Below are 26,234 nucleotides of genomic sequence, written 5' to 3' on the forward strand. Positions count from 1 at the left end.
ATTATACAATACAATGAAATTTAATACAACAATATGGTTTCCATTACAAACCTATGAAACAAAATAAAAACAAATGTCATTAGAATAATCTTAAGTTGTAAGATTACAATAGTTGCCTATAATCAAATCTTTAAAAGTGAATACAAAATATATAAAACTTTTCGGAGAAAAGAAAGATAAAAGAAAAATAGAAAAAAGAAACAAAAAGACAAACAGTAGGATTTGTATTCTAGTGTAATCTTGTGAGTTAAGCATTTGACCATGTCAACTTTTTGTGAAAACCTCCAAAAGAGGATCAAAAGAAGGCTTCAAATTTTGATAAGAATCATAAACATGGTGATACATAGGCGAGAGAATTATTAATAATAATAAGGGGAGAGGGAGGGGCTACTGGTAATGCAAGATCAACAATTCTTCAGCTTACGAACATCCTTTTTCCAATCCCCCCCCAACACACCCAGGACTCACTCACAATTCGGTGGCAGGGCCGCGGTGATGGGGGAGGAAGCCCCAACTCCTCCCCCCCTTACCCCACAATCTGTGGGGGTGAATGAGTGACACCGCGGGTGTGGGTGACCGTGGGGAGGCGACGCAGGCTTTGCCAAACTTGCCGCGAGGGAAAGGAAGGGAAGGGGAGGGAGGGAAAGAGCGAGGAGACAGGGAGACAGAGAGAGAGAACAAGGGAAATGGCATAAGATTCAAGGATCGGCGCTTCCACCGTGTCTCCTTCCTTCCTCCTCCAAAGGTATGGAACGAAGCCTACCATACCTCTTCTCCACCACCGCCAATGCTGCGTCGTCGTCGTCTTCGTCGTCTTTCTAGTCCTCTTACCAAAACCTCCTCTTCGAAGTAGCTCCCCCCTCTACTCACGCTTACGCTAAGCCAAGCCTAGGGAAGCAAAGCATAGCAAAGCAAAGCGAGGGGCTGGGCAGAGAAGGGGAAGACAAGGGAAGGGAAGGGCAGTGGAAGGCTATTGCAAGGCAAGGAAGGGAATGACAGGCAAGGGAAGCGGGGAAGGGGAAGGGAAACGGGAAGTGGATGTCCTTCTGGCCAGCCAGGGAGGAGAGGGCATCCGTCGCTTGGTTCTGCTTTTGGACCTTTTTTTTAAAAGAGTGTTTGTGTTGATTGTGCACTTTCGCTACTGTTTCCGTGCATCTCTAGGGTTTCCATTTGCCTTCTCGAGGCACCGAGGAGATGCATGGCATCCGATTGCGCAAACAGCAGCAGCAGTCGGAAGGAAATATTGAGCTTCGTGATGCGTAGGAAGCTTCGTGATTCTGTGGCGTGCTTCTAAGTTAAGCTAGGGTTTCTTGCCTTTCTCCTCGCGGTAGTCCCGGCTTCTCTTCTCTTGCGAGACAACCTTCGGTAGCGCCTTGCACTTGATCAGGGAGAGTGGATGTGTGCGGTTTGTGTATGGCAGGTTTTTTTGGTTTCGCGGTTTGGGGCAGGTTTTATCAAGAACAGATGGAATCCTAGGAAGGGGGAGGAAGGGGATGAGTGTTGGTCTGTGGCGGTGATTGGGGACGAGGATTTGTGAAGCTGCGAGAAAAGCGGTGGGAAGGAGTGGAGAGGTTGTGACTTTTCGGGTTGAGAGGAAGACGATTGCTAAGTGATTGACGATTGAAGCAGAACGTGTGAGTGCTCGGGAAGAGTGTGAAGCGCACGTGTATGATTGGGAACAAGAATTTCTGGGCGGAGGCATTTGTGTATTGCAGACTTCAGGGAGGGGTGAAAGCATTGGAGAGGAGTGTAAGGGTGAGGGTGGGTTTTGCTCCCTGTCGAGGCTACTGGAACGCGGAGGTTTCGAGAGTTAGTTGATTTTGGCAAGGGGTTGAATAAGGCTTTAAGGATTTTTTCGCATTGGAAGTGCATAAAGCGCGAATGTTACAAGAGGGTAAGAAATGCAACAGACTTCGTCGCAGCAACTGAAATGCTATGGGAGGCGAAACCGTGCAAAGCCTGAAGCCTCGAGCGTGGAAAGTGGCCATCCTCTGGTCAAGGATTTAAGAGGTGCGACACTGTTGGAGGAGGTTTCGCCCGCTGCAACAAGTAATCAATCGGTAGATGTTGTCGGACAGGTGAAGAAGCCACATGCAAGCAGGGGAAGACCTAGGAAAGTTGTTGGCGCTCCAAAGCAGGGGGCAAGATCTCTTAGCGATGTTGTCAGCAATAAGGTGCGGGCAACAAGAAGTTCGGCGGGCAAGTCCGCCGCACCTGTCGCGTCTGAAGTCCGGGAGGTTGCGAGGGATTCGACTGTTGTCGAGGAAACAGTTTCTGAGGGGTCCTCCCTGATGACTCCGGTTCAGCCTCAGGATAGAGTACCTGTTAGAGTGAAAATTGTGGGTCCGTTTAGCAATGGAGGCTCCAAATATGCAAAGGGCAAGAATTTTGGTTCTCCTTCGCCCGGGTCTCAGAAAACGAGGGGACAATTTACGAGACAGGAAGCTCAGCGAGCTGCGGATAACGAGGTGTCTGATGAAGTACAATCTAATCAGGGGAAGGATGATGGACAGGCAGCTGACGAAGAGCAGCTTCCTTTTTGGACGGAAGTTGATGGAAGTCCAATTCGTGAGAGAAAAGATACTGAGGAGGAGGTCATTCATAAGAGGGAGAAGGATAAACCTGTTATTGAGGTGATCGAGGTTGCAAATTCCCCTCATGAGAGGGAGAGTGGAGAAGAACAGGTGACTCATGACAGGGATCGGAGGCAACCTGTTCCGGAGAAGACGGTGTCTAGGAAGTTTCATTGTGAGGAGAGTGACGTAGGGGAAGAAGTGATCGGGAAAAAGGTCGAGGGGCGCTCTTCTACTGAGAGGCGAGTGAGCGGAAAATCCTATTGTGAGCGGAGAGATGGAGTTCATCCAGCTCGAGGCAAAGAGTTACCTTCTGCGCAGAGTACTTTGGCATCTCGTCGGCGGCTCGTGGCTTTGCGAAAACGCCAACATGAAGATTCGGTGCTCGCCCAAGCTGATGAAATACTTCTCAAGCAAGAGGTGTGGATCTTTTATTAGCTTCAACTAAAACATGTTTATTTCTGCAATTCCACTTTCAGAATATAAAGACATGTTAAGTCTCAATACCGCAAAATTTAAGTGTGAACTGTATTTGACTGCCGTTACGTTCAGTCTCAGCATGTTGCGTAATTTTTAACAACTAGTCCTAGGTGTTGCCTGGATCTCTCTCAATACCTGTCTTCTTGTCTTAATGTAATTAATACATCAGCAGTTTGCTCGCTTGGCAGATTCTGCAATCCAGACGCTTTGCATTTGAATCTGTTGGTCGGTTGTGAACTTATCATCAAAAGTGAGAGACAAGCATTTTCCACGTTGTAGTTACAGTTGATAGAGAACTTTCAAGTAGTATTTGAGCAAATGGAATAGGTGTGATGATTCAGTCGGTGGAGGACATGTCATAGATGCAAAACTAAAGTTTCTGCCTAGGCATGATGGAGGTACTTTCCGATTTATGAGCAAGGGCTCCAAGGTTCTTTACCTGATCCTTTACACTTACTCAATTTCTAATGCAGTTTTTAGAGTCTAACAAAGACAAGAAAGGCCAACCCAAGAGCAAGGAACCTGCCAGACCTAAGACTCACTGGGATTTTGTAATCGAGGAGATGACGTGGCTGGCTAAAGTGAGTTTTTACCTTCAACTTTTTTCACTTTTTTTCAAGTTCTTGAATCTGGATGTTCACATGATTCCTTTATTCTGTGGATGATTCCGCTGGAAACGCTACTTCCTCTAAATGGAGTGATTCTTTCTCTAAGATAATGTAGGATTTTATATTGTTTGTGCTTTCGAGATTACTTGTAAAGTATGCAGTATAGCTTCTAACAGCATGATGTTTTTGGTGGTGATGGCAGGATTTTGAAAGGGAGCGGAAATGGAAGTTAGTTCAGGCTAAGAAGGTAGCATTGCGAGTGAATAGAAGTAAGCTGGATGTCGTAGCAAGAGAAAACCGAAAATTGAAGGTGGGATGATTTTTCAATCATTTTGAGTGTACAGCGTCGAACACTGTGTGGCATTCTTTGACAATTGTATTTGATGTTTAGAAAATGCGTGCTATGCTAAGGGCATAATTAATGTTCCGAAAATGCTTCTGATTTTTAGGAAGAGGAACAGCGCATGCGGAAGGTGGCTAGCAATATTGCAAAAGATGTCAGGAAGTTCTGGTTGAAAGTCGAAAAGCTGGTACAGTAACTCTTACCTGCATCGATCTGATTGTATGAGCATATCGGCTCAGATTGTTTTATCATGGTTAATTTATTTTCTTTCATTTCTTCTTTGTTAAGGTTAAAACTTGTTTCTACTCAGTTTCTTTTCCGTACTGAGAAACTTTCATCCGTGGGAGTAAGTACGTTCTATTTCTTTTTTGTAATCGGCGTGCTTAGGCCATGTATTTCTAACATTAAACATTTTTGATGTTGCTGTATTTCTAGGTCTAGTTTTGTGTGAGAAGGGCATGGCTACTCTTGTGTAGCCGCTATGTTTATTGAAGCACAGTCCCATTCTTTTGTTATGGATGATAGAAAATATTGCTGGTGTTCAGGTAGTGTGTTTTGAAGATTGGTTTGATGTTAACATCTATGTTCTAAATTTTAGTCTTCTATTGTTGACAGGTGTCTTACAAACAGCAATTACTGGTCGAGGAAAGAAAGAAGAAGGCGCTTGATAAGCATCTGGACTTCTTACTAGGACAAACAGAGAGGTAAGATTGCCCTTTTCCTTATCATATTTACAAAGATTTATTTTTGTAGCTATCCTATGAATTACGTATTCTTGAAGGTAATGACGTCCGTCTACATTTTTTAGTTGTTTATCCCAATGCTCAAATTCCAATGAATGGGAGAGTTGAAAACTTCATGGAGACGTAAGTTATAATTTCCCATTCAGTGCACTTAATTTTGACTTTTTTGAGGTTGACGATTGGAATGGCCTTAATTATTGGTGCTCGTAAGCCCATATATAGTTTCCGAAACTACTTCAGGAGATCTATCTTAATCGCTTTTCTCATACGAATGTAAGCAGGTATTCAACGATGCTTGCTGAAAATCTTGCTGATACTACAACTACATATGAGCTACAAATCAGTCAACCTTTACCTTCAGGGCCTAAGGATGGTCCTAGTACAATTGCTCAAGTGCTGCCAGTGGTCTCAGAGGAACCTCTTGTTGCTAGCGATGTTGACAATCTGGACGGAGCAGTAAGAATGGAGGTCGAAGGTGGTGATGATGACTTCATGGTAGAGGAAGAAGATGAACCAGTGAGTTTTTAAACACCTCAATTTTTTGTAATGTATTCTTGATGTTTTGAATTTGGTTGACTATCTAGCGAGCGTTAATTCATTCATTGATTACGTTAGTGAGGCTTCTCGATCTTCTGATAAAAATGTATCATTCTTGGGTACCTTAACCAGGAGGATGATGAAACCACATTAGAAGCTGATGAAGCCTTGATAACTGAAGATGAAAGGAAAGAGGAGCTCAGTGCATTGGAAAGGGAGAGTGAGCTTCCGCTTGAAGACCTTCTCAATGCGTACAAACTAATGAGAGGTTGGTCTTTGTTAAGACTTCCTGCAATTTACATTAGGTTGCACATCATAATCTTTTTCAGCATGGTCTCATACTTAGCACCGAGTAGTTTAGCTTCATTTTTCGCTTTATCTAGGATATTTTGCTTATGTAGAATCGATGCCCTCATACTTGGACACGTCCGGTTTAAGAGTTGGTTGAAAGTTCGATTGGTGCAATGTAAAACACGCAGAGGCCTCTGTTTTGTTTTAGCATGCAAATGGATGGTGGTAGAAATCTGGCTAAACGTTGACGTAGAAAAGGCGATTCAAAGTGCTTATTGATTCTTGCAATTTCTTAGGTGATTCTGCCAGTGAGGCAGATGATGAGGAGGATGATAGTGGTGAAACAGATGAAGATGACGGAATTGTTAAAGAGGGGGTAGCAGAGGATTCCAATTATGCTCTTTCTGGCGATATTGCACCTGTTGATGAGTTCAAGAAAAGTCCAATCTTGACATCCGAAGGACCTTCTGGCCTTGCATCTGAAAGATCGCTTGGACAACTTCATCCTCCTCAGGGATGCTTGGGTTCTACTGGTGATGGGCTGCTCGATGAGATTGCCTCAGTTCCTCCATTGCTGAACAAGGAAAAAGAGTTTTCTAGAGAGGGTACTATTGATGCATCCGTATTTAGCAATGACACACTGGTAGTTCAACTGGGTATAGGCGGAGATAGAGAAGCAAATATGACTAATTCTGACGTTGGCCGCGAACTCCCTCCGTTTTCTGAGGAAAGAGCAGCAGGAGAGGCAGCTGGAAATCCAGCTAAGCTTGTCGTTGAGCTTACCCACCAGAATAGTGTACCTGTTAATTCCTCTTCAACTCGAGTGAAATCTGAGAAATTGGAATATTCTGGTCTTGAGCCTTTGGAGCATCCAATCGGAGAGTTGCAGGTATGCATTGTACACTGCGGCTCAGCTGTAGAAGTTATCGGTGCATTTCACTATTTCATTATCGTTGATCGTCCGTGATTGTCAAAATTGCCTGGAATTGTGTTATTTGCAGGCAGCCTGGTAGAGGTAGAGAATCTTCACAGGTATGCTGTCAACATGTCAATTTGTTTATTGAGGCCTAATATTTTTCACTTTTTACTTTTTTTAGCATTTTAGTATTTTACATTTTATACTAATTTTGTCATCCTTCGCAGGATGACAAGGAGTACATGCCTACAGTGTTGGGAGATGAGCCTGATGAGGTAAATTTGTAAAACTTCTGCTACTTTTACTTCTATTTTCGTTCTTTTAGGCTTCTGCGGTTGTCTTGGTTCCATGGACTATTTTGTTCTACTGAGTAGGCAAGTGTATAATTATCAAGCGAAATGTTGAGAAGGCTCTTCTATTTTCTATGCGGACTTAAATACGGATTAAATTGCTAACGAATGTTCCTGCGCTGGTTGGTACAGAATGATGATGAAAGAACCTTAGAGGAAGAGGAACGCATTGCCAAGGAAGAGGGTGACAGTAATATTAATGAGGTCAGTATCTTTTTTCTCTAAAATTATTAAAATCGGTTCTTGCCCTGCGTTAAGTTAGAACGTTGTATTGTGCCCCCCCGCTACTATCACTTTAGTTACCAAGGGTTTATTTGTGACTGGTGCATTGGTAGAAATTGGGGTGATTGTTGAAGCGCGTTGCGCTAGCTTGGTCATCAGTGGTTCAGAAATGGATGAGTTGGGAAATGTAATGCATGCTTGTCTGGTGATGCGTGCAGATCGATCAACTGAAGCTGGAGAGCGAGATGTCATTAGAAGAACTTTTGGCGAAGTACAGATCTGTAAGTGTCTTTGCCCATTCGGTCTGCCTCATGCAAATCCCTAACTTTTCTATCCGATTTGGCTTTAAAAACCTTCAAACGGTGTGCTTAAATGAATACTGGTAATCTCAGCAATAGAAGTCGAACGCTTGTTTCTCTGAATCAGAACGTTTCTTTTTCTATTGACAACTGCTCTTGGATCTTTGAAAAATATATTTCATTTTGTCTCACTCAAATTGTTTTCCAATCTCTCGAACAAGATTTCATCTCGCTTGACGTAATTGAAAGTCTGCTATCACATAAGATAAGCTTCAGTTTTATTTTAAGCGAGGAGTTATCTACTTTAGAATGTTTTGTCGAATGTAGCTGCAGAATGCTAATGTTTAGTTGAACTTCTATTGAGTTCGATGTAATATCTACTCATGAGATCAATTTGTTGTAAGCAGGGTATGGATTTTGACGGAGAAGACATTGATGACTTCTCGGTTGATCGACGAGATCGGACTAGTGAAGCTGGTACTAGTGGATCCAGTAGTGATGAAGAGGATGATGAGGAGGAAGCTCATTACATTGTCGATGCCAAAGAGAGGATGGGTGAACCTAGCACAAGTGGGCGGGATTACCAGTCTCTGCCATTAACTGAGATGGAAATGGTAGTGAATAGCCCCAAGATTATTAATACGTTGGAGGTCAAGCAAGAGGTTGTGGAGGCAAATTTGCTCGATAATAATAAGAGAGACTTTCAAAAGGTGTGTCCGCTTGAGAATGTAGCTTGGTTGTTTGAAGAAACGATATATGCAGAGGTGTTGAATAGATCGTTAACTTGTCTGGTTGTGTCACTAACACTTTGATTCTATGAAGTGCCTTGTGATTTAGCTTGACTACACTTTGTATACCACCGGCTTTGCATGTTAGATATGCTATAATTTATCATCTTATGTTCCTGATGATGGTTGGTGCATCCTCTTGCGGAACGTATCAGATGGATGTATATGGCAAGGCGTTTCATGCTGATGCTCATGATTTGAGGAGAGATGGAGCACTGGGAGCTGGGTCTTCTAATGATACACTGTTTTCTACATCCTTGTTGCTTGGGGGAGATGATGAGGTGGATGCTGATACAGCTGCAGCTTTGGCAAAGGTCACTGCGGCTGCAAGGCGGCGAGGTGATCGTATCATGATGAGGTCGTCGAATGAGAGCAGGGGAATTCAGGTGATTGATGAGCCAAGTAAGACAGAGATCTCAAAAATGGGAGGAACAAAGCAGAGTCCAAATTCGGATGAAACTCTTGTCCTACCTGCTTTATCTTCTTCTATGCTCAATGAGGATACTGGGATACACACATCAGATCCAGTGAAAAATAAGGTTTTGCTAGCCAACGGAGGTTCGGTATGTGACTTGGAGAACCTTGCTGACGGGGTAGCACAGGAGCCCGAATACAACATTCAAGACAAATCCAAAAACATTGTAAACACTATTCATCCTGTTACTCTCGACAAAGATCAAAGTATAAAAGTCGTGGATCAGACACCGGTGGAACAAAAGACTCTGGAAGTAGGGGATGAAAAAAACAGTGAAGACAGGCTTGCTGATTTTGCTGCAGCTGCTCAATCAGCACAACCTACTGGTTACACATTTTCCACGACTAAAGTGAAGACAAAACTACCATTTCTTTTGAAGCATTCTCTTAGAGAATACCAGCACATTGGGCTTGATTGGCTTGTTACAATGTATGAGAAGCGGCTCAATGGTATTTTAGCTGATGAAATGGGTCTGGGAAAGACAATCATGACTATCGCTTTGTTAGCTCACCTAGCCTGCGAGAAAGGTATTTGGGGTCCGCATCTGATCGTAGTACCTACAAGTGTTATGCTGAACTGGGAGACCGAGTTCATGAAATGGTGCCCTGCATTCAAGATATTGACCTATTTCGGGAATGCTAAGGAAAGGAAGTTGAAGCGGCAGGGATGGTCAAGACCTAATTCATTTCATGTGTGCATTACCACATATCGTTTAGTTATTCAAGATGCCAAAGCATTCAAGCGAAAGAAGTGGAAGTATTTGATACTTGATGAAGCGCATCTTATCAAAAATTGGAAATCACAGAGATGGCAGACTTTGCTTAACTTTAATTCTAAGCGCCGAATCCTTCTTACTGGGACTCCTCTGCAAAATGATCTTATGGAGCTCTGGTCTTTAATGCATTTTCTCATGCCTCACGTTTTTCAGTCCCATCAAGAGTTTCGGGACTGGTTTTGCAATCCAATAACGGGGATGGTTGAGGGCGAGGACCAGGTATTGTTATCTTCCAACGCTGAACATATTTTGAATTTGAAACACAACAGCTTAGGTGATACATAAACAGAATTTATAACTATTATACTTTATATTAGGTACCTGTCAGTGACTGGAAGTTCAACTTTTTCTCAGGTAAACAAGGAGCTAGTGGATCGGTTGCATAATGTTCTACGTCCTTTTCTTTTACGGCGTTTGAAGAAGGACGTAGAGAAGCAGCTGCCTGGAAAGTTTGAACACGTCATTCGTTGCCGTCTTTCGAAAAGGCAACGGAATCTTTACGAAGATTTTATGGCCAGCTCTGATACACAAGCAACTCTTTCAAGTGGTAATTTTCTAGGCCTCATTAATGTTTTGATGCAGCTGCGGAAAGTCTGTAATCATCCCGACTTATTTGAAGGCCGTCCTATCGTCTCTTCGTTTGACATGCCTGGCATTGAGGTCCATTTAAGCTCTGCTACCTGCTCTGCAATGTCTAGGGGTCCCTTTGATGGGATCAACACAGAAACGCTGAACTTGAAGTTTAATCAGCTCAGTGGAACAATGAATAAGTGGGAGGCAGACGAGGTAGTTAAGATAAAGACCCCAGGTCCATTGATTGTTGAGCTAGCAAGCACTGGTGAAGACACTTGGAACCAGCATTATTCAAAGCACAAACCGAGCAAGGAAGTTCGTGGTGTTTTGGAAGAGATCCATTCAGTTCTCAGGGAGAACAGGAAAAGACGCCGAAGAGAGAGGGATCTAGCAATGTCGATGCTCAACGAATTTCGTTGTAATCGGCAACCTCTTTACGGAGCCGACTTTTTGAAAAGCGTGGAAGTATTACATCCTGTTTATGATGTGCACAGGGTGGGCGCTAATCCAAGGAATTACTTGGAATTTTCAAGCATAATTTCAGATATTGTACAGTTGCCTCTCACTCGGTGCGAACATATGATGGACCTAATTTCTGCGTTTGTTTTCGCTATTCCGGCTGCCCGAGCTCCACTTCCTGTCGCTTGGTGCAGCCATTTAGTACCTACAAGCTCAGTTCTGAAGCAATCAATTTCGGAAGAAATTCTGCAACAAGCTAGCTCCATGCTGGTCCCTCTTAGGCCTGTGGTGGTTAGACGGCAGCTATTTTTTCCTGATCGAAGGCTTCTGCAGTTTGACTGTGGAAAATTGCAGGAGTTGGCAGTCCTACTCCGGAGACTCAAATCTCAGGGTCACAGGGCATTGATATTCACCCAGATGACCAAAATGCTTGATGTATTAGAATCCTTCATCAATTTGTATGGCTACACGTACATGCGTCTAGATGGGTCCACCAAACCAGAACAGCGACAGATTCTGATGCAACGATTCAATACTAATCCGAAAATATTCCTTTTCATTTTGTCGACGCGGAGTGGAGGTGTGGGGATTAATCTTGTTGGTGCTGACACTGTCATCTTCTACGACAGTGATTGGAATCCAGCTATGGATTTACAAGCTCAGGATAGGTGTCATCGAATAGGCCAAACTCGAGAAGTTCACATCTACCGCCTGATTAGCGAGAGCACTATCGAAGAAAACATTCTGAAGAAAGCCAATCAGAAGCGTATTCTGGACGATTTGGTGATACAAAGTGGAGGTTACAATACAGAATTTTTCAAAAAACTAGATCCCATGGAGCTTTTCTCTGGACTGAAGGGGATCAAAGTTGGTGGATCATCAGACAAGAGCTCTGGAACCACTGCTGTATCAAGTTCTGTTATCTCGGAACTTCCAGATACTTCGTCCATCAAAATTTTTGGACAGAAAGAACTGTCAAGTGCAGAAGTAGAAGCAGCACTGAAAAATGCGGAGGATGAGGCGGATTACATGGCTATGAAACGAGTGGAGCAGGAGGAAGCTGCTGAAAACCAAGAATTTACCGAAGAACTATTTGCTGGCAATTTGGATGATGAAGATCTAGCTGATGACTTGGATGAAAATGGAAGAAGTGGAAAGGTTCAAACTGATGCTGCGGTTGTGGATGGTCCTTCGGCAGGAGAAAAGGTTTTAGAAGATGGTGGCACTGGAGTTGGAATAGAGGACATTACATTTGGGGAGTCTTCAATCCTTCCCACTGATGCAGACGAAGAAATAGATATGTTGGCTGATGTGCGGCAGATGGCAGCTGCTGCAGCAGCATCTGGCCGAGGGAGTGTTTCTTTCGAAGACCAATTGCGTCCAGTAGAGCGGTACGCGATGAAATTTTTGGAATTGTGGGATCCGCGAGTTGACAACATGGCCGTTGCACAGGTATGCCTGATGTATACTGTAAGCCTCACTAGCGTTGTTTTGTCTGCTAGTGTGGGTTTTTAGTTTCTTGGTTAAAGTGTGCCTTGACCATTTATTGATGATGGTTATGCCACTGCTAAGTCTGTTCTGAACAGCAATAGATTTTCAAGATTAGATTTGAAGCAGTTTTTGAGTACGTTAGATAAAATTCTGATAATGAGCCCTTCAAATGAGAAGAGCTCATTATAAACCGTCATTTTGCCTCAATTAAACTATTTTAGGTTTTGATCTTGATTTTAATGAGTTTCACATTGATGCCCTCCCATAGATGGAGACTTTCCATGTTTGAAGCCTTCCCCGATGGAGGAGGTCATTTTGGCATCTAATGTTGTTTTTGTCTCCCTTTACCCATTAAGTGGTTGTTACAGGGAGAGGCAACATTACAAAGATTTTCCTTTGCATGTTCTGAAGTCTGTTGTGGGTACAGGTTGCCTTTGAGGAGAAAGAATGGGAGTTAGATCAACTGGAGAAGCTGAAAGAGGAACAAGAAGCGGAAATTGACGAGGACAATGAACCGTTGTTCTATGAGAGTATGTGTTCACCATTTCCTAGTGCAATATTATGTTTTTTTCTTCTTGATCAATGCCAATGGACATTCATTAAGAAGTACTCTCTGCGTATAATGGGTAAAATAGTGGCTGAAGTCCAAAAGTTCAAAAGGAGTGAGCACATCAATTTTCCTCGCTCCTTCTATAGTAATTTATGACGAGCTGTTTGTGAAGATGTTTTCTTTTTATTTAAAATTTTGCAGCTTGGGACACCGCATTAGCCGATGAGGCCTATCGTCAGCAAGTTGATATTCTTGTTCAGCAACAGGTTTGCAAACCTTTTTTGGAAACCCTGAATGACTTTTTCTATTTATTATCTTCCTAACATGTTAGTGACTTCATTTAGAAATTTTATTTTATTTAGCCGCCAAAATTAATTATGAGCCGCAATGTATTTCTAGGTTATGAGTATCACACAATCTACAAAAAGCTAAACGTAATTCCTTTTCTGTTAAGTTTTTGTCTTATGTTGCAAACTTGTTTATATATTGGACCTCAACAACTTTAAAATGATCAGGAACAGAAGCAGTTGGAATGGGAAGCAATGGAAGAAGAAATGCGTGATGCAGATAGGTGGGTCTATGTAATTTATATCTCAATATGTTGAGGTTAAAAACACAGATGGCGGCTCTGATATTAGAACGTATTGTGTTAGGTTTTCCTGTCATTTTATCCTGGTACTTTCTTATTTACAATGGTCATCTGGAATGTTTTTAGGTAGCAATATTTTTAAATATCTAGCGGATGGTGTTTTATCCTTTTCAGAAAGTTAATGGGTTGTGAACGACCTTATTCATTTTAATGGTGTTTTCTAGCAGGGCTCTTGCTGAAGCGGCTTCAACTGTACGAGGTGCAGAGAACGTCACTCTGAAATCAAAAGGAAGGAAAAAGCTGAAAAAAGCAAAATTCAAATCTTTGGCGGAAGGTTCTTTGATGTCCGATTCTGAAGACAAATACATTGGGGAAGGTTATCAAGTTGAAAGGAGTAATGATCCCTCTTACAAAGATGTGCATTCTGACATAATGTCTCTACCTCACCGGAGCCCGTCTCAAAGAAAGCGTAAAGCTCCAAAGTTACTCGAGGAAGATAGTCCGGTTGATACTCACACGAAGAAGTTAAAAAAGGACTATGTCGGCAAAGATACAGGAGCACCTGGGGATAAGGTTCTTTCTTAAATTTTTGACTAAAGACTCTTTGATGTAAATTGTTGAGAATTAAACGTGAGTCCGTAGACTAGCTAACTCTTAAACTAAATGTGTTGTCTTGTATGGCACTAAACTAACTAGTGGTTAACAATTAAAAAATCCTTTCCATTTTAAGTCATCCTCCACTGATGTGCCTCTGACTATTCCCCTAAATATTTGTTATACTTTCAGGGCAAGAGGAAGCAAAGGACATTGGAAGACAACATTTTTAGAACAATTTTTGGAATTTCTAGCGATGATAAATCGCCAGGTTCCACCCGCCCGGAGAGTGTTGGCCAGCCGGGTGGTGTATCAATCGCCGGTGTACAGAAAAGTGTGGTCAGCAGCGGAAAGGAGAAGGGAGGTAAACTTACAATCTCGGGAATGCCTCCCAAGAAGGGGCCCTTAATAATGCTGGAAAAAGAACGGAAGAAAGATAGTTTGAAGTCACAGGACCAGCTTCCTCCTGCTTCACCTTGGACACATGGAGAGGACGCTGTGCTCTGTGCAGTAGTCCACGAGTATGGAGGTAATTGGCAGCTAGCGAGTGATGCCTTGGGAGGAGGACCTGACGGTGGTGTATACAGAGGCCGACACCGTCATCCAATTCACTGCAGGGAGAGGTTTCGTCAGCTCCTTGCTCAAAATGCGTCTGCAGCTAGTGGGGACCCAACCAGTGAAAAAAGTGCACTCGGTGCTGCTACAAATGCTCAGCTGAAAGTAACAGAGGTGCGTATTCTTTTTAAATCACATGAAATTTGTAGTTCTCATGAACGATATGAGGGTGACATCGACATTGTCAAATATCTTACTCTTTTGTTGTTGGCTGTTTCAGGAGCATACGAAACGTTTACTAGATGCAGTATTGCAGCTCCCAGACCAGGAGCTCCTTCTCCAGCGGCACTTTGTGGCTGCTCTAGCTGCTATGCAAAACTGGAGAAGGGTTGCTGCCCAGCATTCTTCTGAGAAGTTACCTACATCTGTTGCAGCTAACTCCCCATCTGGCGTAAGTTTTGTGTCACTAAGAAGTCTGGTAAATTCTCATACTTTGTCAATTAAGGCTGGAGCTGTGAAGCGATCTTCTCGGGAAGTATCAGCTGCTTTAGCACAAGTCGAAAGAGAAACCAAATTGGTCTCTAATCGGGCCTCAGTCAAACCGCAACTTTCGAAAGATTTACCCTTCGCGGCTGAAAATGTGAAATTCAATGTGACTCAATTCCTTGTGGGATCTCCTGAGTACGGAGAGTCCACTGTAAATGAAGGCGACTTAGATCTGCGTTCACAAGGTGTATCTGTGCCACTAACTTTTGAAGACCTACTTGGTTCTCCTTCTCCATCTTCGCCTTCTCGTCCTAATTCTAAAGCTGTACGGAATCTGGCAGAAATGCTGGTAGAGAATCGTTTCAGGTCCTAATTCTTTCCTGCACAATCTTTTCAATGTGCTTTGAACATGTTCATAATGTCCTTTTTGTCTCGAATTATACAAGTCGTCTTGAATATTCTTGTGTGCTGTATTTGTCCGTTGCATTTTCTGGCCGTTAGTACAAAACCGTGCTCGTGTTTCCTTACTGCTGATTTGATGCGAGCTTCGCAGGTTCGCCACAAAGATCAGTTGGGATGGAGCTACTCGTGATTGGGCTGCCGCTGGTGGCTCTGGCACAGGTGTTCTAGGCCTGCACATTCCTAACAAAGGAAAAGGGGTACTCAAGAGAAAGCCAGTGTCTGACCCAAGTAAACCTCCCAAAGCGAAATTAATGAAGACATCCAAGTCCAGTATGAAAAAGGGGTTGAGAGATGCGACCTTTAGTGAGCCCTCCCCTGGCCTAGTCGGCAATGGAGGAGATTTGAGTACCCCTTCAGGTCATGATGGTGGAGTGAATGGGAAAGAGGCCGTTCTTGGAGCAACATCAGGAAGAAGTTCCTCGCTCCTTCAAAAGACCAGCGCAAAGCGACTCAAAATGAACGCTAAGAATTCTGAACTGTCCACCTCAGCACCTGCTGATGGACAATTGGACTTGAATGATAAGCAACCTGACACTCAAGTTCTGGATGCTAAGGTACCTAAAAAGGTCAAAAAGAGCAGCCCTGGAGTTGGGATTTCTAGAGCCTCTAAAATATCCCATACGATGGAGAAAAAATCTTTAAAAAGAGTAGACTCACAATCTGGACCTGCTACGAATTCTGAAGGAGCTGCTTGTCCTCGAGTTGGTTTGGAGCACTCATGCGGTAATCTATCAACCGATCGTACTTTACCTATGCGGAATATCCGAAAAGATCTTTCGGCTGCAAGAGTAGGTGATGGTTGTAGCGACGATGACGTGACCATCGTGGGGGTCTCCCCTGGTAATAGATACAATATGATAGACTCCCCCGTTGCAGATCCTTCCAGGAAGTTAGAAACACCGAGGCGCATGTCGAAAAATTCTGAGATATTCAGTGCAACAAGATCGAACTTCGCGGAACTTGGGAGTTCAGACGAGTTGGGTTTTCTAGGCTCACGATCAACTGGAACAGCTTCTGAATCCTTCAACAATGAGGATTCTAGTTTAGCATCACACTTGATGAATAGGCTGTCTGGTACCTCAGCTCAAGACTTGGTTTCACTTGGCGTTTCCGAAGGACTCTCCCACGTTCAATGGCCTCCAGCTCCAGGCAGCTGGCCTGTTCCTTCACTTCATGACTTTGATTTCCCCGCAGATCTACCCTCGCTCTCATTTTCCGAGGGTAAACAGAAGGCACCGGTGGTTTCACCCTTCAGGAGTTCTCTTCCAGGGCAGGGAGAGAAAACTCCTGGAAAGGCTTCCTCTCCTAAAATTTCACGGTTGAGGATGTCGGAGGGAGCACCTAGATTGGCGCATCTGCAAGAGGAGACTGGTCAGATGCCTGCACGTCTCTTACATAGAACAGATTCTAACAATCATAGCCAGGGAGTAGGTCGCCATGTAGCCTCGAACACTTCTACAGGTGGTAGCGATCGCCCGAAACAGTTGCTACGATTTAGTCCTAGTTCTATGCGCTCCGCATCAGAAATTGGTTCCCCGTTGCTGCATCATGTGTCCTCGCCCCGAAGTTTAAAAGGCTCTTCACATGATAAGCATCCTTCCGTGAGTCCTCGGATGTACCCACCTGCAACATTTTCAGGTGTTACACCACTAGCTTTTTCAAGCCCAGAGACTCCGATAGACACGGGATTGGAGCTGTCTCTGGGTTCTAACGCTGTTCACAAACTGCCAGCTGGTGTCAGGCCGCCACGTGATCTGCAACCGCACACCTCACCTCCTTAGTTAACATGATTATGTATTTAGGGTTGATTAGGGTTGGAGTGAATTCCATAAGGTTAGTCTGAACTGGTCCGCGTTTCACTTAACAAAATTTTCTTACTGGAAGTTTATTCTGTAGTCCTTGCTGCACTTTAGTATACTGAAAACATTCTAATCGGTGTTAACGTTACTCTTTCTTCGAATGAACTTTATTTTTAATTCATTTTTCTTCCATATTGCCTACTTCCATTAGTATTGGAACTGTCTGGATTTTACAGCTAGTCAAGATCTCGTATTGTGGGTTTTATCTTGAAGGCTGGGATTGGACACTTCATCCACTGGAAGAGTTTGCCCATCGCCCGGAGCAAGCATAAGGACTAAAATGCTTAGTTGAAATAATTTTGGAATCACGTCTTTATCTTCCCAATGCATTCTATTGGAAAGAATAGAACAATGGTTATGTGAACATCTAGGAGCGAAGTTCAAGTTAAGTCACGTTGTTTTAAAACGATGCATGTTTTCAATGGCTTCTTTAGTCCTTAGGCTAACGACTTGAACAGACATGCTAAAAAGTCTGGAGCTTGCCCACGCTCTTTATTTGGGTGAACACCAATTTCAAAAATTCATCTTCCCTCTAAACCCAATCTTAAAACTGATTCTTGATGGTCACATCTAACTCTCGTTACAATTGTAAATCTCTCACAAGGATTGCAGCTGGTCTTAAGTGCACACCCCGCTCAATTGCACCTGCTATATCCACACATCTCTTCGCTGTCTAGCCTATTATGGCAAGGTTCCAAGGATAGGCATTTCCACCAGGGGACAGAAATATTCAAATCGTCTCGTTGATGAACTGTTTCATATCAAGAACTGTCTCTGGAATCTAATTTTACTTGAACGTGTAATAAGTCAGTCCATTGTAACATCAAATTGCAAAGAACTAGGGTTGAACCCAAAGTTACCAGCCATGAATGTTTCATTCAACAATAATAGAATTATTGTACCGAGATTTGGCAATGAATAATTAAAAGATGGAATTTTCAGATAATGAGAAACTACATTCCAATTTTTAAGAAAAATATCAAGTTTAGAAGCGGAGTACTCCTTCCGTGTACATCCCCTAAATAAATCCTGAAATCACTTGCAACCAAATACTATCCCACTAGTCTAATTCAATTATATAAAGCTCAGAAATAAATTTACATAAAGACGTCTCCCAAAATCAGTTGAAACTAAAAAAATTCATTTGGCACACAAACGCCGAACAATACAGTAATACACTGCAAGGCCAGAAGAGTACTAACGCACACATCAAATCTGAAGGATCTAAATGAACATATCGAACACAAAAAAATAAATAAATAAATAAATAAATAACTCGAATAATACTGAGTGGTACACTGACTTATATCATAAACAGAATCTTATCCTCAGTAAGCAATAAATTCTGCATGTACTGGAAAAAAATAATAGTATAAAATTGTATCTAAAAAGTCCACCAGTGAAATATACAGGCCTGCAATAGAATATTACCAACTGAAAGGAGTTGCTCCCAGCAAGAAGATTTCACTTTCCAAACCTCGTAGCCATTGGCAAACACGATTGCACACCGCCACAGCTGAGCTCTGGACAATTCAGGCAAAGTTTTAGAATCATACTCAACCAATTACAGTCAGAAAAAGTATGCCTTCTCAAGACTTCAAAACTGCGGAATTTCTAATGTGACTATATGCAATTAAGAAGACTGATCATATAGATTTTTAGACAGTGCATTGACAACCCTACTTAAATCTATCGACCCTTGATGGCAATAAACACACATAAATTAGCCATCACTTGGTGGCAATAATTAGAAGATAAACAAAATAGAACAATGGGCATTTACACTTCGAAGGTTCACAAGCAACAAACCATCAAGATATACCTTATCTGCTAACGGATCAAAAGCTGCATAGAGCTCAAAGTCAGATGTTCTCCACGACAACAAAACTGCACAGAACCTACGAGATGAATCAATTGTCTGCTACAGGCGAATAAATACTGAAATGCCATCGATGAGCTGCAAATAGAGGAAGTTAAAACCAAAAATGAGGGACAGACCGTGGTGTTCATTGCGACGATATTGCATTTTGTATGGTCCGCCTGCTCCATCACCATGCATTGACGAATATGACTTTTGATATGCCCTATATAGTCTGTATGATCAAGCAGTGTATACAAGTAAGTTCTACAAGTCTCTAAAAAATCAAGCGAATAGTCATTTGATAGGCACACTGCACCTAACCTTGAGGACAGCACAAAAGCTAGAGGGCATAGAACAAATAGGCATGCCGATTACCAGCATAGTCTTACACAATCTTGAAGAAATACGAAGGTTTGCAATAAATTAGGATACAATTCAAAAACGTCTTAAGAGCACGACACAGTTTCGAGAAGGTACACGTGTAACATACACTTTGTAGATGAAATTGAACATTAACCAAATGATAATAGCACCGATGTAAAGAGAGATTTCCAAGAAATCAAGAATGGATTCATCATTTAAAGCTAATAGAAAAAAACACACGTACCTTTTCTGAGCACTTGGGATGTGCAGTGGAGGAGAAAATTCTGAAGCCACGAACTGATCCAAGAAGCTACTTCTATAAATAAAATGCCAAAGCCCTGCAGGCCCTCCAGTTCCTGCAACACCCTGCCTGGTAACTCCGGCTGAACCATGTAATTCATGGTCGCTATCGGAGCCAAAAATTGAACTTGTTTTTGAATCCTGCGAAGAAGTCGAGGCCTTTGGCTGTGGCAATTGCTCTACACGTAGGCCTCCTAGCCGCACTGCATTCGTGACCTCAGCTAGCACATTGGTCTCACGCAGAAGGGTTTCAATTCGTCCTCTGCAATGAATATCTCATTCAAAAGTTGATCTAACGACTCAAGTACATAACACTGTATATTAAAACTGTCTCAGCAATCGTGTAAACAAAAGCACAATCTAGTTCAAAAAATTAGCAGAATCACCCTACCACACAAGCTGGAAGGAGCATCTTGTGCGTAACAACAAGAGCATTGGATGCCAACGACATCAGCTTCGACCCCATAAATTCCTATATACTTACCTGTACTCCTTAAGCTGGAAAAATCCATCTGGATCGGCAGTCAGGAGAAACAGGCATGTGTCATCCTGTACCAACAAAACACTACTTCGTTAAAAGATTACTTTTCAAACAAAAGAATTACAGATCACGCGAATTAGATTCGTAGAATAGCATGATACAAGCATAAAGAGAAGGATATGAAATTTGAAAACCAAACGAATGAGACCAGGGCAAGATATCCAACAGCAGGAAGGGTGATTGCATCTCGAAAAGAATCAATTACCATGAGAAAGTAGAACGAGGTAAAGGTTGTTCAGAAAACAATCAAATGCCTAAATGAATCCTAAAAACCACACACTTACACTTTCATTGCAAAAACACAATGCAGGAAAGTACTCGTGATCATCAATGTCTGAAAAGAACTTACATTTAGGTACTGCACATATGCGTAAAGGAATGCTGTTGGATTGTATCCTGGTAGACAAACGGGAAAAAAAGACTCCGCTGACCTGCACACAGACACATTTTCCGTTAATTTTTGAGATAAAATGAAGACTTCTGTGAAAGTCGGAAAACTGATTCCAAATGCACATTGGTGTTGCAGTGTCTAGCAGAACAAAGAGGATACGACTGTTCTTTCGGTCTTGTGACCTTCCCAAAACACAAACTACGGCAATGACTTTTGACACAATTTAACAAAATCTTTTGAGAAAGTGCCATCATCATGAAAGATAGTAATGAGCTGCTTAGTCTGCAAGACGTTAAGAAACAGTGAAGCAGGAACACTGAGCCTCACCTGAAGGAGTCAGAGGAGGAAACGTAGTTGCAGAGGAGAAGGATGTCGTCTGGAGAAAGTGAGCTTTTACGAGGACTCATCAAGTTAATGACCTACGGAAACATCCATCAGGATTTTAAGTCTCAAATGCCAAGAGTTAAATACCTATTTGAAGTTCCTAAGTTTCCGTCCACTCATTGTGCACGTGTTAATCTACAACCAAGCCAGGAATTCAACATGAAGCTGTAGAGGTCCCATACATTCTGGTAAGGATACCTCAATAAAAATCTAAAAACCACATCAAAAACCAGTAAAACACAACAGCAAGCGAAATCAGTACTCCAAACTCACCTTAGAACCACTCATTAAAATAGAAAACAGAGCACCGGAATTAGGCATGTCTTGTAGGGCAGCACCAGTCGATTGCCGAATAACATGAGGAAGAGGAAGGCAAGTGTACGCACGTAAGAAAGTGGCTGGATTCCTGTAAAGTAATCGAACCAATTAGAACAAAAACCGCTTTAAAGATTGAAGGGCAAAACTATTGCTTATAGAGTGCCTTCGTGAGCTACAATGAAAAGTAGAGAAATAATACCAGCTGAATCCATGAATAAGATGAGAAAAAACCATATCCGTTCCACCAAGCAGGGGGCGCATATCAAACTTTGAATTTTTCACAAAGCATTTCTCCACTCCCATGGTCAAAATCAAAACGAGCTACATCCAAAAAATGAAGATTCAACATGTCAGGTGGTTTAGGAACATGCACAAACTTCACATCTATATGAGAGCAGGTTGCACGAATAAGTTGAAGGTAAATACATCTGATATATAGATATGCAACTGGACAGACCAGAAAACAAACACAGGTAGGATAAGCGGTTACAAACCTGTGCATGTAGCAGCTCTAGCTGCCACCTAATAACCTGTTCAGGCTCTTCAGTGGCACTAATTGCGACCAGGTACAGTGGGCCCTTTACCAAAAAGACTATCTGCGGCAATTTGCATGTTCAAAGACACTTCATTCAACTACCAGAATATACTGCACAGAAACAATCGAAGAGGACTGTATCATTCTTGAAGACACATTATCAGGAATAGTGACAAAAACATAGTCGTAGTGGCCAACTACCAGGACAATACTGGCTGCTTTGTAACTATGTAAACAAATATGACGTCTCCAATTTGCACAAGTCTGGAAGCGAACCGCTTCACAATTCAGACACGCTGCACAGGTGGTTTGTGTATCTCAGGCACAAAAGATATCATACCTGATGATCACCGGCTTTTACAAACCGAACTGTGTCTCCACTTCACCAATCAAATTGCACATTCCAAGCAGACACCAAGTTAGTAGTTGCAACATCAACAGCATCCGCCAACTGTTTTATTGTTATTAAGTCACGTAATCCGTTACGAACACACCAGATCATATGTTAGATAGCGATATACAGATGATGAAGCGAACTCTAATGCCGATGTTAAACATGACCCCCAGGAACTATCCATTTACTCACTGCTCCAGAATGCGATTCACTGATACCTATTTTCAACAAAAGACATGATAGCTTGTAATGTCGCTGAGAAACCTGCGAGTTTGTGCTCATCCCCATATCTGCTCAAAAGAAATCACATGGGATGACCTCAAAATATATATACATATATATTTTTATATATATAGTCATTTCCAACGTATATAAACACAAGAATTGCTAACCAACCCAAAGTGAGTACAGACAAAGTGACCTCCAGTTTATGCATGTATGATAATAGGCATCAGCTAGATTTCATCACATAGAAACAACCCAGCAACCAGGATGTATCTATAAAACAAAATCTTAATACAGTCCACATCGTCATAATCAAACCTGGAATATATCGGTTTTCCTGCATAGCTAAGGATAAAGAAATGCTTTTTGTGTTTTCGCCAAGAGAGAGACGTATCATCCTGCGAAAGGCGGAAACAACTGCCGTATTTAGTAAAACCACCAAGCACTTGCTTATCTAGTTGAGACACTGCAATAGATTTATGAAAAGTCAACAAAGTGGAAGCCCCTAGAACCTTCACTAAATAACTTTCAACCAAGAAACTCTTATCGACGCAGTAATACCCAAGTTATGTACAGTAGTATCACTGTCTCAAAATAGGAATCGCTCTTCGATCATTAACAAAATGAGTGAAAATGACCTCTTCTGGATGACGCTTTCCAGGAACCCAAGTTCGCCTCGCCGGTCGGTTGGACTCCTGAATCAGTACTCCGTCAACACTCTCATCCGCTCCACTTGCACTACAAATACTGGCGGAACTGCTCCCACTGCCTGCTAAATACCCACTAGTTCCCTCATCGCTACTGCTTGGACTCGCTGGGCCCTCATGGATACTGTCATCCAACGATGCATCACCATCCAAAACATCAGAAACCAGAGTTCCACTCTCGGTACTAGCTGGTGTGGTATTATTGCTTGAAGTCGGTACAGCCGCGATATCATCTTGATGTCCCTCATCCAAGATTCTGCCATCAATACTGCTACCACCTATCACAAACAAAAAATAAAAAGCATTGGTGATCCAGGATACAATACCCCCGCGATGAAGTTTCAGACTTAATTTTATTTTGACTTAGGTCAAAGCGCCTTGGGAGATACATAGCAGATGCATATCATTGCATTCGCCAAGACAAGGATTGAAATGTCTGAAAGTACCTCACCTTCCTCCAAAATGCCTTGAAATGCAGACTCCTTGCTGAGATCATAGGTTGATTCTTCCTCTGTATTATCACTAATGACCAGGTCTGAAAGCTTAGCTCCATTATCAGCTTCCATATCTAAATTACTAGCACCAACAGCCTCATCCACGCTGTAAGCATGAACCTCATCTGAGGAATAATGTGATTGCTCACCCTCCTCATCAACAACCTCACTATCCCTTTGCAAATCCTGAATTGCTTTATTATCCATCGCGTAACTTGGAAACTCTGAAAATATATAACCAAATGCAGAGTGAGAAGAAAACCATTGAAAGCTGGAAAGGGAGCTACATTCATTCAACGATACATATAAATAATTAAATTGACACCTATCACTGACTACATCGGCGATGACATACCACAAGTGACCAAATTTGATGCAAGTCTCAAGCTCTAAGAATTCATAACAGTCGGAGAAACTTAAAGGCATGCCTTGCAACGATCTTAAGACACAGAGTAAGTGAACTCGCAGTCATTCCAAATATATCATCTAGTTGATCGACCAACCGTTAATGCCCTTGCTAAACAGAAATTGGCGGTTACGAACAAAGCTCAAGAAAATCTTATCAATTTATCTTAAGAGCCTAGTGCTGCACTTCGCAAATAAATGAGGATATACGGGTGGCCAACTAAAGAAAGAGGGGAAACTCTTCAGGACTTCTACAAGAGCTTAGACCTAAAAGTCAATGTGTAAAAATTACGTTTGAACTCAAGAAAACCTAGATTCAAATGTTGCCTATTTGGTCAGGCATTGAGTAATTGACATCGTAACTCTGAAAGCTTCTGCTCCCTCGAATTCAGATCGACAATCAAAGATCTAAGCCAGACGTGCAGTGTCCAGCTACCCGCATGAAATTGCTTGGTTCTACGAGAAATGAGCGGGAGAACTCTAAAGCTCGTGGGAAAAACCCCAACCCTCAACGACGAGAAACACACCAATGACGAGCATTCCTAACGGTGCGAAAAACCCAACTGCTGATCACAACCAACATCCTGCACTTTGTGATACCGCAAGCATTGGTACAAATAAAGTAAAATTTTCCACACCCGCCCGATAGTGAGGTTGTCGATACACCACACGGGTAATTCTACCCAGAAAGACCAAATATCGCATGCGCAACCCCTAAAGAGACTGAGAATTTCCCAACTGATCGTCCCGACACCACATGCGCACATCGGCGAAAGAGATACAGCATACCATAACTTAGCCTCCTCCTCGAACAAGCACAGAGTGACACCCAGACACGCACCAAGTATCAGGAACAGAGAGCTTACAAAACAAAGATACGCAACACATCATCATCATTGCTCTTCTCCAAGTCTTCAAATTGGATGGCGTCGAAAGGGTTCAAGGAAAACAGCAAGGGAGACCAAATGGACACTATTCTCTCTGAAAACAGTATCAGATCTTTGCCACGGGATAGTCAAAAGACTGCGAGAAAAATGATGAAAGTGATGAGGGCAACGAGATCACCGGAACGTATGATGAAATTGGAGAGGTCGAGGATCGAACAAACAAACAAACAAACAAACAAACACTGAGAGAGACTCCATTTTTTGTCAACACTCTACGACAACACTACGAGAGTCCGCCACTGGAACGGCCGGTATCCAGCGCCGGCCAACTGGCAAGTATCTTGGATGAAAGCTACTCACCGGATCGTTCGAGCAAAGTAGATGAAGGTGGTCGATGATCATCTTCATCCATTGTGGCGCTGCCCTGCGTTAAAAAATGTACAGATCTCTTTACATATTACATATACATCTGTTACACCCACATGACCTCTTCATACACAACTAGCCAAATGCGTCCTAAGAGTAGAAGCATGTTTTTTTTATTCAATTCAAGTTATGTGGAGGTTACATAAGGTGTAGCAATATCAATTCGAGATGTAGCATTAACAATTCTCTAACTAACTAACTATATATATATATATATATATCAAGAAGGATGAGTCTTTTATTGAAAATCAAATAAATATAAAAGAGGTACACAATTTTTTCTAATTTGTCAAAATTGCGCTCTTAATTTTATTGATTAGGATTTTTAGTAGAGTTTATATTAGATGTTTTTAAAGTGAAAGAGTAATAATGAGGATTCACATTATAAAAAATAAAATTAAAAAATCTGTAAAATAAAAACAGGAAAACATGTGTAACAGAAGAGATTTAATGAATTTTGTACAAATTAATTCTAAATTTCAACATATAAATTTTTATTAGTTTTCATAAAAATATTAAAAAGAATAAAATTATATATATATAATTTATTATATTTATATCAGTCTTTAAAAATCTATTTTATATTTATTTTTAAAAAATTCAAAGTAAGTCATTGGTATATTGTAATTTTGTTTTTGCAATCAATAATTATGCACAAAACCAGCATATCTTATTCTATTACATATTGTAGTAAAATTACACTTGTTAATTTCCTATAAGAGTAGTTCAAGTCTACAATCCTCCATAAATTATATTCATATTAAAAAATATATATCAAAAATTTATAAAAGTTATCAAAAATAAATATTACTTTCTTCTTTTCTTAATGCCACATTTAACTACTTTTGGATTGACTGGCTCCAAAAATTATATACTTTAAAAATTAACTGAAAGTTCCATGTTTACTTACAATCTTGCAAAATCTTAAAAATGCATCTCTTTTAAAGGACCCTATTGAGTTTCTTTTAAGAAAGAGTGTTACTCC

The 26,234-nt window shown here is 41.7% G+C and overlaps 2 protein-coding genes across 4 annotated transcripts; one reads left to right on the forward strand and one right to left on the reverse strand.

Moving 5' to 3' along the window:
• Nucleotides 1-983: 983 nt before the first annotated feature.
• LOC112287310 (protein PHOTOPERIOD-INDEPENDENT EARLY FLOWERING 1) lies at nucleotides 984-17,159 on the forward strand. Of its 3 annotated transcripts, none has more exons than XM_024530206.3 (21): nucleotides 984-2,993; nucleotides 3,527-3,634; nucleotides 3,864-3,971; nucleotides 4,111-4,191; nucleotides 4,620-4,708; nucleotides 5,029-5,263; nucleotides 5,417-5,552; nucleotides 5,872-6,464; nucleotides 6,719-6,766; nucleotides 6,974-7,045; nucleotides 7,282-7,344; nucleotides 7,770-8,072; nucleotides 8,306-9,619; nucleotides 9,755-11,884; nucleotides 12,351-12,453; nucleotides 12,675-12,739; nucleotides 12,995-13,044; nucleotides 13,290-13,635; nucleotides 13,849-14,385; nucleotides 14,492-15,063; nucleotides 15,251-17,159. In XM_024530206.3, the coding sequence occupies exons 1-21, from the start codon at nucleotides 1,902-1,904 to the stop codon at nucleotides 16,938-16,940; spliced, it is 9,735 nt and encodes a 3,244-aa protein (XP_024385974.1). In that variant the 5' UTR covers nucleotides 984-1,901; the 3' UTR covers nucleotides 16,941-17,159. The 3 variants fall into 3 exon arrangements, with proteins under 3 accessions (XP_024385974.1, XP_024385973.1, XP_024385975.1); XM_024530205.3 differs by having other exon boundaries at nucleotides 994-2,993; nucleotides 12,989-13,044; XM_024530207.3 differs by lacking the exon at nucleotides 984-2,993 and adding an exon at nucleotides 3,265-3,303 and having other exon boundaries at nucleotides 12,989-13,044.
• A 1,111-nt stretch (nucleotides 17,160-18,270) lies between these two features.
• Nucleotides 18,271-24,744, reverse strand: LOC112287311 (vacuolar fusion protein MON1 homolog). Its single transcript, XM_024530208.3, has 16 exons — nucleotides 24,726-24,744; nucleotides 23,489-23,755; nucleotides 22,969-23,315; nucleotides 22,649-22,728; nucleotides 22,324-22,395; nucleotides 22,052-22,091; nucleotides 21,671-21,772; nucleotides 21,376-21,497; nucleotides 21,132-21,264; nucleotides 20,802-20,893; nucleotides 20,433-20,514; nucleotides 20,027-20,091; nucleotides 19,487-19,804; nucleotides 19,017-19,111; nucleotides 18,841-18,905; nucleotides 18,271-18,541 (listed from the first exon to the last, which is right to left on the reverse strand). The coding sequence occupies exons 2-16, from the start codon at nucleotides 23,736-23,738 to the stop codon at nucleotides 18,446-18,448; spliced, it is 1,959 nt and encodes a 652-aa protein (XP_024385976.1). The 5' UTR covers nucleotides 23,739-23,755; nucleotides 24,726-24,744; the 3' UTR covers nucleotides 18,271-18,445.
• Nucleotides 24,745-26,234: the final 1,490 nt, after the last annotated feature.

The sequence above is a fragment of the Physcomitrium patens genome, chromosome 10 (genome assembly GCF_059467195.1).
Source record: "Physcomitrium patens ecotype Gransden chromosome 10, ASM5946719v1, whole genome shotgun sequence".
NCBI lineage: Eukaryota > Viridiplantae > Streptophyta > Bryopsida > Funariales > Funariaceae > Physcomitrium > Physcomitrium patens.